Source organism: Trichosurus vulpecula, chromosome 6, assembly GCF_011100635.1.
Source record: "Trichosurus vulpecula isolate mTriVul1 chromosome 6, mTriVul1.pri, whole genome shotgun sequence".
NCBI lineage: Eukaryota > Metazoa > Chordata > Mammalia > Diprotodontia > Phalangeridae > Trichosurus > Trichosurus vulpecula.
In genome coordinates, this window is record NC_050578.1 from 283902718 (window position 1) to 283916290 (window position 13573).

Consider the following 13573-nt stretch of genomic DNA (forward strand, 5'->3'; position numbering starts at 1 on the left):
GCCTGGATTCTTACTGAGCGCTCATCCAATCCACACCCAGGATATGACAACCAAAGAGTGGCCAGCCAGCTCCACAGATTAGCTCAGAACAAGGTCCCTGCCCTGCTGGGCTGCCCCAGATAACCAGATCACTGCTCACTCTCTCCCTAGGAAAAACCCTTAGACAGGGAAGAACTGTTTATCTTCAGGGGACAGGAAGACTGAGGGGCACACAGAGGGAGGGAGGGGTAGAAGGAGGGAGGGAGGGGTGGGCAGAAGGGCAGATGGGGGTGGGGCGGACGGAGGGATGGAGAGGTGGACAGAGTTCCTAGTTGGGAGAAATTTCAGGCTGAGGTCAATAAAACTAAAAAGGTCACTTTTTTTCCTCATCCAAGTTCACTAAGACCCTGAAATCCAGTCCATGAACCCTTAGAACCTCCATATAATAAAACCTTGCTACCTATCAGGAAAAATGCCATTTCAAACCAAGGTAAAGTGAACTCAGAAAATTCTTTATAAATAAAAGAAATCTGTGGGTAGAGAGCTGGGCCTGAAGCCAAGAAGCCCTACAGTCAAACCAAGCCCCAGACACCGACCAGCTGTGTGACCCTGGCCAAGGCACTTAGCCTTTGTCTGCCTCGGTTTCCTCAGCTGTAAAATGGCTAAAAGCAGCACCTATCTCCCAGGGTTGTCACGAGGATCAAATTAGATATTTGTGAAGAGCTTGGCACAGTGCCTGGCACACAGTAGGCACCTATGTGACACAGCCTTAAGACACTTCCCCATCCCATTCCCCTTCCCTCGAGCACTTTTTTCACCAGGCTGAAGGATGCATTTAACAAAACTAACAGTTCTCCCTTCAGCCACCCAATGGGTGAGAGGGAACAGTCCAGAGCAGTGCCGTCTGCCACCCAGCACCAGCGAACGATGCTGTCCTCACCCTGCAGGTTGGCAACAGCATCTTCGTGGGCCGTGCCAGCGTCCCACGCACCGGACTGGTCAGACTTCCACAATCAGTGCATGGAGGTGCAGCTGCTCCGCCCGCTCCCACGAGAGCCCTTCTCTGCAGGTGCCTTAGCTCTGAGCTTTCATATGCTTTTCCCACACAACATAGAAAAACTTTTCAGCTCAGCTCGGAAAAAAAGGGGCCCTTAAGACTCTATCACTGCAACCCAGCAGTCACTAGACAGAACCCGCTAAACCTGACATCCCCATAAAAACTCCAGGCCCCAGGCCAGAAGAGAAGCTGCCCGGGCAACGAAATGGCAGCCTCACAACCCCCCCGGAAACACTGTTCCAAGTCACTAATGGGACGATGCAAATAAAAGGACTGAAATCAGTCAACCCAATTTTTTAAACTATTCACATTTATTTTTAGAAACTGTTATGTCTCACTGACCCCGCTCCATCCCTCCACATTTGTCTTTTTTTTTAATTTTATTTCTTTTTAGTTTTCAGCATTCACTTTTACAAGATCTTGAGTTCCAAGCTGTCCCCCCTCCAAGGGCATCTGTTTTGTTAAAGAAAGGAAAAGAAGATCGTTCTGTGACCCCCAAGGCACCCAGAGGGGCAGCTGGGGCATGCTGCTGCACAGGGACACGAGACTGGACTCTGCACATTAGCTAGAACTAGGTCTTTTCTTTTTCAATGGAGGTGGGGGGAGGGGGACATGGAAGATATTGGTTTATGGAAAAAATAAAATTAAATTTAAGACAATAACAATTAGCAGAATCCAGCCAACAAATTCCCACAAGAGCCAGATGCAAAACTCCGCCTCAGGCTTTATTTTGTTAAGCCCGTGCCCCTTTAGACAGGTGGCAAAATGGGGCTGGCCACTGCAATGCTGCCACTCTGGCCCGGCTCAGAAATGCCCAGCGTGTGCATCTGTTGGTGCACCTGCCTGCCCCTGAAGGGTCCGCCTTTCCTGTCTGTGTGCACTGGACAGCACAAGGCTCTGGAGTCTGTGATCGAGGCCCAGCCCTGACCAGCAGCCATCCTGCCTGTCACTGCTCAAGTAGGAGGGCCAACTCTGCCCCCTCCTTCTGCCTCCATTCCCCTTCCACCTGCCCCCTCCTGCCACCCTCTCCTGCCCCCCATTCCCCTCCCACCTGCCTCCCCATGCCCCTTCCACCTGCCCCCTCCTGCTGCTCACTGATTCTCACTCCCCCCCCCCAAGTCATTTAGGTCACCCTAGGAAGAAGCTAAGCAGAAGAAATGGGTCTGCCAAGCTCTCAGACGTGCTCCTCACAGTCCAAAGTCCTCCCCCTACACACCCAGGGGCAAAGTGTAAGTCATGGAGGGAGGAGGAGCACCCCAATCCACCAACAAGGTCCCTGACACCCAGAGAAAACGGTCTCCAGTAAAGCTCCCGATCTAAGAAAGGCACGTCAGCCGCCAGGAGAAGCCTCCCTGACTCCAGATTAAGGGCCAGACAGGGCAGTGAAGCAAGCTCTCCCATCTTTAGCACTTGAAGGTTTCCAAAGCCTTCTCCATGGCTCACCTCAGCAGGTCTGAGGCAGCAAAGAGATAGACTGAGGGGACGTCCACCATTTGGGAATGGCTTTGTAGTTCTGGTTCATAAATGTGAAGGAATAAACAATAATGAAGGAGACGGTTCCAGAGAAGCCTGGAAAGAGGTGTGTGAACAGAACCAGAACAATATCTACCAGGATAGAGACAGGGCAAAAGGCCTGAGAGCTCTGAGCAGGGCAGTGATGGTCCACACCACCAGAGCCCTGAGAAAACACGCTGCCTGCTCCTGGGAGGAGGAAACGTCTGGGGGGCTGCGAGCAATGCAGAACCCTGCCTTTGTAACAGGGCTTTGTCCTTCTTTCCTACTCAGCAGGAAGGGGCAGAAGGCGGGGGACGGGGGGAGACAGATTTTTGCAGATTGGAAAAGAAAGATGTAATTTTTAAAGACAGAAAGAAGCACCCACGCCAGAGCATGAAGGTGCCAAGGGTTTTAACAGCCTCTGGCCTGCTCGGTCCCAACCATTCTTACTGCCATCGCCACTGGGTCACCTTAAGCAACGATGCCACATAGTAAGGGACACATTCACCACTTCATGTGAAGGATGCTGCCAAGCCCTTTGTGGATTCGCCTCCTTCTCCACCCTCTACAACACACATCATCTCAACTCCACCATCTTCGTATGATCTGCTTGCTCAGAGTTCTACAAAGAGGCCAAAGTGAGGGCTCAGCCTCCCACTGCCCTCTGGCCAGTCTTTCTTCTAGTTTCCCATCTATGAAGGACACCCACCTAAATGAGCCTCTGTTCCAACTTTGTGTCACACCCGGTCACTCAACAAAGACCAGGTCTTCGGGAAGAGGGCCCACAGTGGAGGCTCGCAGACTTCCCTCCAACATCAGATTCTCGGCCCCTCCCAACTCCCTCTTCTACCCCTCTGTCAGGGGAAGGGCCAGGACCAAGAGCCGTCTGAAGCCAACCATCAAGCAGCAGGCCTCTCTCTAACTAAGGGGGCTGGGTCTAAGAGCAATGCCTGGGGAACCCAGACACCCCTAAACCTCTCAGAGAAGCATCAGCATCAAGCCTGAGCCTTTGCATTTTAGACCTAACTGGGGGCTACAGGATTTCTTTTGGGTGTCTGCTTACGAAACACATTTCCTAACTCGAGAAGCTACAGCCCCCAACCAACAGTAGAGCCGAAGGCAGGTCTTTATGGGATCAGAAATACCTGAGCATGCCTGGGAGCAGGTGAGGAAAGAGCTGGGATCAAGGACCCAAGCAGGGGGATGAGCCTTGGCACAGAGGACAGAAGGATGAGGACGTAGAGAGGTGTGGGGCAGGAGAAGAGAGGAGCAAGGTCATGGCTAAGAAAGATGGGGTAGGGTGAGGTAGGCCGGGCCTGTGTGTGTGCGTGTGCATGCACATGTAGGTGCACGTTCATGTGTGTATTGCGTGCCTGCGCATGCACCTGTTTGCATGTACATGTGCACCTGTGTGCATGTGTGTACGTACCTGTGAGCGTGCACCTGTGTGTATGTGCGCATGTTACGTGCCTGTGCACCTGTGTGCGTATGCATGAGTGCGCGCATGTGCGTGTCTGCACTTATCTGTGTGCAGGTGCGCATGCATGTGTGCGCAGTGTGTATGTGCACATGTATATGTGTGTGCCTGCGTATGCACCTGTGTGCATGTGTGCGTGCGTGCATGTGCGTGTGTGCACATGTCCGTACGCATACACAGCTGTTGCTGAGTTGTATCAGACTCTTCCTGACCCAATGGACCACAACACACCAGACCCTCCCATCCTCCCCTATCCCCCACAACCTGCCCAGTCTCACGTTCCTTGCTTCCCTGACCCTCTCCATCCATCCCCTCCTCTGCCGTCCCCTTTTCCTCTTGCCTTCAACATCAGGGCTTTTCCAATGTGTCCTGTCTTCTCAAGATGTGGCCAAAGTATTTAAGCTTCAGCTTCATTATTTGACCTTCCAGTGAATAGCCTGAATTCATTTCTTTAAGTGCCAACTCACTGATCTATAAACATAGACACACACACAAACTCACATATGTGTGCATATATGTATCTGCAGAAATCCCCTAGCAAGCTGTAAAGTCCGGCAGGATGGGGATCAGCTTTTGTCTCTGGTCACAAGCCTCCAGGGCTCAGCCTGGACCTGGCACGCAGCTGACACTTAAGAAGGGCATGTGGAATTCCAAGGAATATGAGCACACTTCACCCACTACTGGTTAAAAAACCAGAGGACTGAGGTTTTTTAAATAAAACTCTACTAGCCTCTTTCTGCTGCAATTAATGGAGAGAAAGGGAAGGAGAGGGAAGAGAGATACAAAGAGACAGAGAGAGAGACAGAGAGAAATAGACAGCCAGAGACAGAGACAGACAGCAAGAGAGACAGAGAGACACGCAAAGAATATGCCGATTTACCCTAGACCTCTGACAATCAGACACCCAGATTTTCAACAGCCATCCCCCACAGCGCCATTACACCCAGTTAGCTGCCTTTTAAAAATCATTTCTCTTCAATTCCATAATTGCCTTTGGGCACAAAACCCCAGTAATGAAAGACAAAGAGCCATAATTAGTAGATTTTCAGATTAACTCTAACGATGTTCAGGCAAGGGGCTGATGACAGAGGCGCCTTAGGTAATGCTTTAAAGGCCAACCAACATAGCTTTTGTTTTAGAGAACCCAGGTTAGGAAATGAAGCTCTGAGGTTCCCTGCCAGACTTCTGGCCTTTCTGCAGGGGCAGCCCTGGGGCAGACTCCTGGGATGTGGCTGTGGGTCTCCTGTTTTCCCAACTTCAGATGCCCCATCTCTGGGCTTCAGGCGCTGACAGCCTCGCTGCAGGACCCCCTGCCCATGAGGTGCAGACGCAACCTCTCTGGCTTATTCTCTTGACATTAACTGTGAACACTTACAGAGGCTCTAAGGTTTGCTAAGAGCTTCAAAAATGCAATCTCGCTCTGTGCTCTGTGGCTACCCCCTTGCTGCCTCCTGGGAAGAGAAGTGAAGATGGGCTAATAAGAGAGTTTGCAAACAGGCCTTGCTAGGCCCAAGAGAACTCGAAGCCTCCCTCCATCAGTGTCACAGGAAGGCTCGGGAGGACGCAGCTGCCAGTGCCAGGCCCTGAGCTAAGGGCCGGGAGCACAAACAGCCCCTGCTTTCCAGGGGCTCCCCGTCTGACGGATGCTGGACAAGTGCCCCTCAGACCAAACGCTTCATCAGCGCAGCTGCCATCCACACCCACTGCCCTCTGGTCTCCTCCAGAGACAAAAAAGGACCCTTCGAGGTGAAGAGCATGAATAGTTTGTGTTCAGACTAAGCCAAGGCCTCCCCACAGGAGGCTGCCGTCCACACCCACCTTGTTTGCTGGCTCAGAAGTACACGGAAAAGGCACTTTGCTCTCTCTGTGACCCAACAGGCCTGTGGGCTTGGGCCAAAAAAGTCAAAAATTGGCTGGGTTTGGTCTGTAAACCAATCAGACTGCAAAGGGCAAGGGTTTAAATGCCTAAAAGCACATTTTTACCCACAAGAAAATTTATTATTTTGATGATTCAAATGGGACGCGGGGGTTAAACCTGGATTTTCAGCATGTTTATAAAAAACCGCGTAGCTTGATTTGGAGTGACAATTAAGCCATGACATTTTTACTTAAATCTACTAAAGATAAAACTGAAGCGCATGGATTTGGGATCTCCTCTAATGACCTCATTCAGGGAGCCTGAGAAGCAGCTGCTGTCCCCAAGGCCAGGAAACGACCACCTAAGGAGGGGGTGCGTTCCCGTGTAGAGTAAAGGCAGGGAGCCTGAGCAACAGAGAGAGTATCACTTCTAATGGAAAAGACATTTGGAATTCAACACACTGGATTTCTTTGAACATTTCCCACTGAAAACTGGGGTCTTGCCACTCCAGCTCATCTCTGTACAGCAGCCTACCCCAGGATTCTTATCACCAGGACCAGCGCTGTCCTCCATGAACCAGGTGCCCAGAGCCCCACCCACAGCAGAAGAAATGGCTTACCACCCCACGGTCCCTGAATATGATGGCCACTGTTGGGCCGTGGTAAATGGGCAAATGGAAGCCTTCAAAGAATCAGGGAAAGACTGGTGTGAACTGATACCAAGGAAAGGGAGCAGAACCTCATACAGAGGAACAATTCTGAAGATTTTTACAAACCAAGGCAGAATGACGAGAAGAAGCACAATTTATACAGTGACTACAATGCTGTGAAGACAGCCAACTTTGTGCACGATACAGCGGAAAGCCCTGGATGAGACATCTGGGGCAGGGGCAGAGGGCAGAGGTCTCCTCCCCCCACACACACATTGTGGGGTTAGCAAGGCCAAAGAGGGAATGTGCTGGCTCCACTGCTGATCCTTTACAAGGATGTGAATTTGTTTTTCACTTGGGGTGGGAGGATGTAGATTTCTGTTCATTAAAAAGAGAAAACTTAAAATTCAGGATCAAAAGAAATGCCGGTTAGTGAAAATGAGAAGATCATTTTGGCTAATCCGAGTGCATGTGCTGCCCAGGTTCAAAAGCCCTGTTCAAGAAACAAGAAAGTCAGCGTGGGTTAATCGGTCACTTCTGAAGGAAAAACCTCCCTTCCTTCAGATCCGTTTATGCTTCTCTGGGAGGCAACGGCCCTTTCCTTTGCCAATCTGTAACTAGAAGAATAAACAGAAAGAAGAAAGAGTAGCTCACCTGCTAAAAAGCCAACTGAAGCTTCTCGTGTTTACCTATGGGAAGTGCAAGATTTTTTTCATCTACATGTTAGGTGAAATTTGGCAAACCAATCAATCAACATGTTTTAAGTGCCTACTGTGTGCCTGGCCCTGAGCTAAAGCTATGGATACAAAAAGGGACCAAAGACAGTCCCAGTCTCTGAGGGGCCCCAAAGTGACCAGACGAGGTAGATGGCCAATAGAGGTGAAGTGCTCCCAGTGCTCCTGGTCCTATCCTCCAGGGGCAGGATCCCACCTCCTCCTGATGCCTCTTCCCACACCTGAGTGATCCAAAATTAATCTGGTGATCTAGAGCTGACATCACAACGCTCTCCCGAATCATCCATCCCTACAGCCACCTGCCCAGATTCACATGTCTCCCGATCAAACGTGGACTGAGTCCTTACTGTGTATGAAGCACTGTACCAGTACAAAGAACTGAAAAAAAGCCCAGCAACTCTGCCCTCAAGGGGACTTCAGTCTAAGGTGGGGAGTGGGGTGGGAGACAGAAAGGAACAGAGAATGTGATGATGGTGTGTACAAAAGCAGTTGGGGAGGATGTGAAGGAGACGTCCCTTTGGCCTGAGAAGGAAGAGGCGTCCACAAGGGCTTTGTGGGGCACGTGTCATCTGAAAGAGGTCAGGACTTCAGGAATGCTGGGAGTGGGAAGATGGTGGCCACAGTCACCAAAAGGCGGAAGAACCCAGGACCGACATGCTCAGTAAGACCCTGCCCTGAAGAAACCTCCACTCTACAGACCAAACACACACCACAGATACAAAGTAACCCTTCAGAGAGTGATCCCAGCTGCAACCCCTCCCCAGGGGGATGTGCCACAGTGAAAAGCCTACAGGCAGGAAACCAAGATACTTGGAGGAACTACAGAGGGAAGGCTTGGGGAGCGCTTGAAAAGAAAAACAGAAAAGGTCATCCTTGTCTGCAGAGGTGAGCCTCAGGACCACAGAGCGAGGCCATGCCTTCCCAGCACACTGGCAGGTACCCGGCTACAGGAGGATGGGTCAGGGTGCCAAGTCAGCTCTGAGGTACGCAGCTGAAGTGGGGGTGCAGTAAGAGCAGGAGGAGTTTTCGGTGGGCAGCGGTCTAAAGGGAGGCCATCTATGAAGTGGGGCGATGGCCCAGGGGAGCCTGAAGGGGAGAGACTAGATGGAAGAAATAGAGCGGAAAAGAGCCCCAATCTGGGATAACGCTGTTAGGGTGGGAGGCTCAAAGCTGACCCCTCAAGGCAAACTCAGGCACTGCCCCCCAAGCTCCTGAACAAACACTGTATCAGCCCCGCTCAGGAGGTTACATTTACAACGAGAAAGACTGTTCTGAGCTCACAGGCCTCAGCCTGCACGTGCCCCCTCCATTAATGACCAGCCATCCCAGCCCGAGAGGGACCCTCTCTCTGGGCCAAAGGTCAGGCCTTCATTTCTTTCTCCAGAGGAACTCCACATCTCCCAGCTCTGCTTTCCAAAAACAGCTTTTGAAAGCCCAGAGGCCTCAAGTACTTACTTATAAGAAGGATAAATGCACGGGGACTGACAGGACCTGACCAATAAATACTGGTTTCCATTTCATCAAACAGCTGCAGAATTAATTTGAGAAGAAATAAATAATTCTAGCTGATGTCACCAAGTTCAATCTCAAAACAAAAAACACACACCTCACATTTACCTCTCAGTTTTAAGACTTGTATTAAAGAACCATTTCTGGTCAACTAATCACTTGTGTCTTCCTGGCTAGACCTAATCTTGATTTAAACAGATTTAAATCCAATCTGCCCCAGCCAGTAGAGGCTACAGCAGAAAACGTTCCCAGGCCTGTGGATGGCCCAAGAAGCGCCCCAGGGGGCCCAAGGATCTGGCCAGTGCTAGGAGAGCAGGGGCAAGCACCCAGACCCAGCTCCAGTTCTGGGGACCCCAGAGATCCCCTCCCCTCCAGGAGGTCCTACTCCAGGGGATGACTGGGTGAGGGAGCCCTCTGGGGGGAGGGTATTTCCCAAGGCTCTGTTCCTCACCCCCTCCTCCCTCCACTCACCTCTTTGTCATCTCAGCACCTCTGACCAGCCATTCCACACAGCTACCTCCCCCCTCTTTCCTGAGCTCCAAACTCCAACTTCCAAATGGAGATACACACCCCCAACAATCAAGTCACTTAGTCCACAAGCACTTCGTAAACACCTGCTGTGTGCTGGTCATGGTGCAAAGCACAAAGAAAGGCAAAGACCATGCTTGCCCTCAAGGAGCTCTCAATCTAACTGGATCACCTCAGAAGGGAAGGCCCCAACAGCTCCGGAGCCTGGCAGAGGCGGCAGGGCAGCTAGAGGGCAGGAAAGGCTAGGAGGAAGAACACTGGGTACAGGTGGCAGCAGGGAGGCTGGAAAGGCACATAGGGCCAACCAAAGACTCTGTATCTGACCCTGGAGGAGAGAGCTGTGGAGTGAACCGACTTGGGGAAAGGGTGGCATAGTCAGAGCGATGCCTTGGCAGCCTTTTTGTGCATGAGGGGTGGAGAGACCAAGTGAAAGGCTGCTATAACAGCCCAAGCCAGAGGGGTGGCTATAGGAGCAGAGAAGAGAAACCTACAAAAGAAGGTGCAGAAGTAGGAAGAATGTGGCCAGGAAGGAACAGAAAAGGGCTAAGTGTTTACTCTGCGCTAGCTGGGTGGCCTGGGGACGCCACTGATTCATGCTGCCTCAGTTTCTTTGACTGTGAAATGAGGACAATAGCCCCTAACAGAGGTGCTGGGAGGATCAATGAGAAAACACAGCACAGTGCCTGGCCTATAGTAGGTGCTTATTAAATGCCCACCCCTGTCCCCTTCCCCTCCAGGGCTCATACAAATATTCAAAGCAAGCAGCAGGAGCCCTAACAGAAGTTCAGCCGCAGGGCCCATGGCAGGGCCCAAGGATCCTCCTCATGGAGGGTGCGAGTGAGGGAGATCCCAGGTGATTGGCAAGACAATAAGCTGTTTGGGACGTGCAGGCTGCGCACAGGGCATCCTGGAGAGGCCTAGCAGGCAGTTAGGGTAGAATTAGGAGAAGCAAAAGGCCTGGGAGTTTGGCCTTGAAGATCATGTGCACAGAGACTGCAAACTGAGTCCAAGGGAGAGGATGAGCTCATCAAGTAAGACAGTGCCTGGAGAAAAGAATCAGGGCCCCAGGCTGCGCAGGTGTAACCTAGAGGAAGGCATCTCAGGGGGGAAGGCAGATTCCAAGAGCTTCCAGGCCATGGAGCGAGCGAGTGAGTGTGTGAGCATGGGTGCGGTCAGTCTGGCCAGACAGTCCAGTGGGTGGCAGGGAAGAATGGATAAGACCAGGAAGATAGGGGCCCTGCCCTCCCTGAGGCCTGGGGTCAGAGGGGAACCATGTCCGCCCAGAGGCCCATCACTCTTGGAGCTCTCCCTAGAGGCCTCCCTATGGCCCTGTCTGGAGCCCAACCTAATGGCTGCCCTAGGCAGGCCTCACGTGAGGCTGAAAGGTAAGAAAACACTACCTCACCTTGAAAAGCTACACCCCTCCCTCCCTGCCTGCCTTCCAGTCTCTGCCAGAGGAACCCTCAAGTGCCTCCATTCACCCATTTCCCAAAGAGGCATTAAGCATCCCAGAGCAACCAGTGGCCAAGCTTCCATACACTCACAAAGTGATCCTCATTTTTAAAAAGCAAAAAGCAGGGTCTCTAGCTTTGCCCCAAGTACCCAGAGTCCCAAGACCACTGTGGAAAAATGAGGAGTCAGGGTATTGCTGCCACAGACACACAGAAGCAGCAGGACCAGACCAGCAGATGGTCTTCAGCATCAGAGCCTTCCCTCTCGCCAGTCCATGTGACCTATTTCTGTAAAGGTGTCAGCTCCCAGAATCTGGCAAAAGGGGTCCAACAAGGCACTCCTGACATTACTGGGCCATCTCAAGAAAGACTCACTGCCGGCATCAGGCCCAAAGTGTTTTCACCTGGACCTATTTGGGAAGCCTAGTAATCCCGGCTACTCAAAGTGGCCTTTAGGCTCACAAAAACTTTGATTTTGAAACCCAGGTCTACACACAGCTGACACAGAATCCTGACACAGCTCCTTCCACCCAAATCCCTGACCTTGTCATGTGGTTCAACAGCAGAGACTGCTCTGGTTTTCTCATTGGAAATGACCCGAAAGAAGAGTCCGTGCACCCTCAAGATTGTGGAGGCCTCCTCTCCACCTGCCAGTGCTGTGGCTTGTGGCCACAGCAGAATGTTCCTCCCACCAGAATGTAAGGTTCCCATGAATCAAGACTGACTTTTCTACCTGTATGCCCAGCACATAACACAGCACTCTGCACACACTTAGCATTAATTTGTTCAAAAAAACTGCTTTACTTTTGCGGGTGAGAGAAGCCAGGTCCCATATCTGGTCCTTTCCTAACTAAATGGCATAGCCTGGGCAGCAGAAATGCATGGGGTGGCAAAGAAGGAAGGGAAGGTCTCCCACGCACAGGGCACTCGGACCCTCTGGGCTGCACTTGAGGAAGAATGACAGGAATGCCTCAGGAGGGCAGTCTTGGAAAGGGGGGGTGGGGGGCACAAAGACCCGCAGAAGGGGAATCTCCAGACAGATGAGGCCACAGCATCCCCGAAGGAGGACCGGGTACAGTAGAGACATTTACAAGGAACCAATCACCAGGCAAACCCAGTGCATGTGGTCTGCCCTCCAGGCGCTGACGTAAGAAAGCCCGCTAGGTCTGCTGGGCTGCTCCCAGGTGAGGGGGACACGGGGGATGTACCCCAGCCACCTACAGAATCGAAGCTCTGAGGAGTTTACATCATGAAGAGGTCAACGGAAAATACGTACTCGCAGTGTTTCCGCAGGAGGACAAGAAGCTTGCCCGCGAGTCACCCCAAGAGCGGCCACAGGGGGACCCCACCTCCAGCACCACGTCTGGCATCTGGAGGGTGTGTCCCGCTTTGCAAGAAGGAAAATGAGGTCCGCCAGCGACCCTCACTCACCCCGCCCCCCAGCCCTGTCCCGGGGCAGCGGAGGCGGGCATAATCTGCAGGGCTCCCAGGCTGGCAGCGGCAGGGCAGGGCACGGCCCGGGCATCGCAGACAGAGTTCGGGGTTGTCTGCCACGGTCAGGGGGAGGAAGGGCTCCCCCACACCGACCAAAGTAAAACGTCGGTCGTCCTCTCGGAGGGCGGTCCCCAGAAACTCCTTTTTCCTCTGGGCGCATTTAAACACCAAGGCCAAGGGCCCTGGGCGAGCTGTCACCCGGCCGGCCCCGGGGCCGGGCTCTGAGGTGCAGCAGCTCCCGCCCCACGAGGCCGGCGGCAGTGCAAGTGAAGGGGGGCCCCAAAGATGGGGATCGGGGCCAGCTCGGCCCCCCCCCGCGCTGCTGCGGACGCGGCTGCAGCCCTCCCCCCATCACACACCGGGGGCCCGCCGCCCGCCGCCAGTTCTTGGCCACGGACGGACAGACATGGGAAGAAACCCCCAACACGGTCCAAGCCCGCAGGGAGAGGCCTATCCGGAGCGGTAAACTGAGGCGGGGAGGCAGCGATCGGGCCTGTCGCGGCCCGGGCTGCGGCCGAGGCGGGGCCCCTCCCGAGCCCCCAGGCCGCCCGGGGGCCCCGGCGGGAGGGGCGCGGGAGGCCTCGGCTCGGGCGGGGCCTGCCCTGGATGTGTCCTCCCCCCCCACCTCGGGACCGACAGAGCCTGGGGGCTGCGCAGGGTGGGGGAGGCGCGGGGCCGGGGGATCCTGGGAGAGGGGGAGGGGAGAGAGAGGCATAGCGGGGGGGGGGGGGGGGCCGCTCTCGGGCCTTCCCTGTGACCCCAGTTCGGGGGGGGAGGGGCGACACGCAGCCTCGGCCCCCTCCCCCCGCCCCGCACTCACAGTTGCGGATGTCCGAGATGAACACCGCCAGGCCCCGCATCCCGTCGCCCTTGGACACGGCCGGCATGATGGCGGCGGGGGCTCGGTCTCCCTCCGCGTCTCCCGCCGCCTCCTCTTCAGTCTCTCCCCCGCAGGAGCAAAAGCAGGAGCAAAAGCAGGAGCAGCGGCAGGAGCAGAAGCAGCGCGCGCGCCCCCGGTCACGTTCGCCCCGCCCAGACGCGCACGGGCACGCACGCGGGCGCGGGCACGAGCACGCCCTGCCGTGGGGGCCCGCGAGCGCCCCCGCCAGGTCGGAGGGAGCCGCTCGGGGCCGGGCCAGGGCGCCTGCGCCGGCCCGTGCTGGTCTCTGAAGTAGCCCGAGACCGAGAGCTGCCACTGGGGCAATCTGGGAGGGCTTCCCGAAGGAGGTGGCCCGAGAGGCCGAGCATTCAAGTAGGGGCCGGGTTCAGATCTCCCCCCTTCCCCTCTCTGGGCCTCAGTTTCCTCTCTGTGGATGGAGGTCACGGGCATCGTCAGTCCCAGG

General features: G+C 54.1%; 1 protein-coding gene across 4 annotated transcripts in view; it reads right to left on the reverse strand.

Annotated features, from left to right (window-relative positions):
• The window catches only part of AP2A2 (adaptor related protein complex 2 subunit alpha 2), a 63029-nt gene extending 49783 nt beyond the window's left edge, over positions 1–13246 (reverse strand). For all 4 annotated transcript variants that reach the window (XM_036763168.1, XM_036763166.1, XM_036763167.1 and 1 more), the window contains exon 1: positions 13051–13246. In XM_036763168.1, coding sequence (XP_036619063.1) covers positions 13051–13117 — 67 coding nt within the window. In that variant the 5' untranslated portion in view covers positions 13118–13246. The remainder of the gene's footprint in view (positions 1–13050) is intronic.
• Positions 13247–13573: the final 327 nt, after the last annotated feature.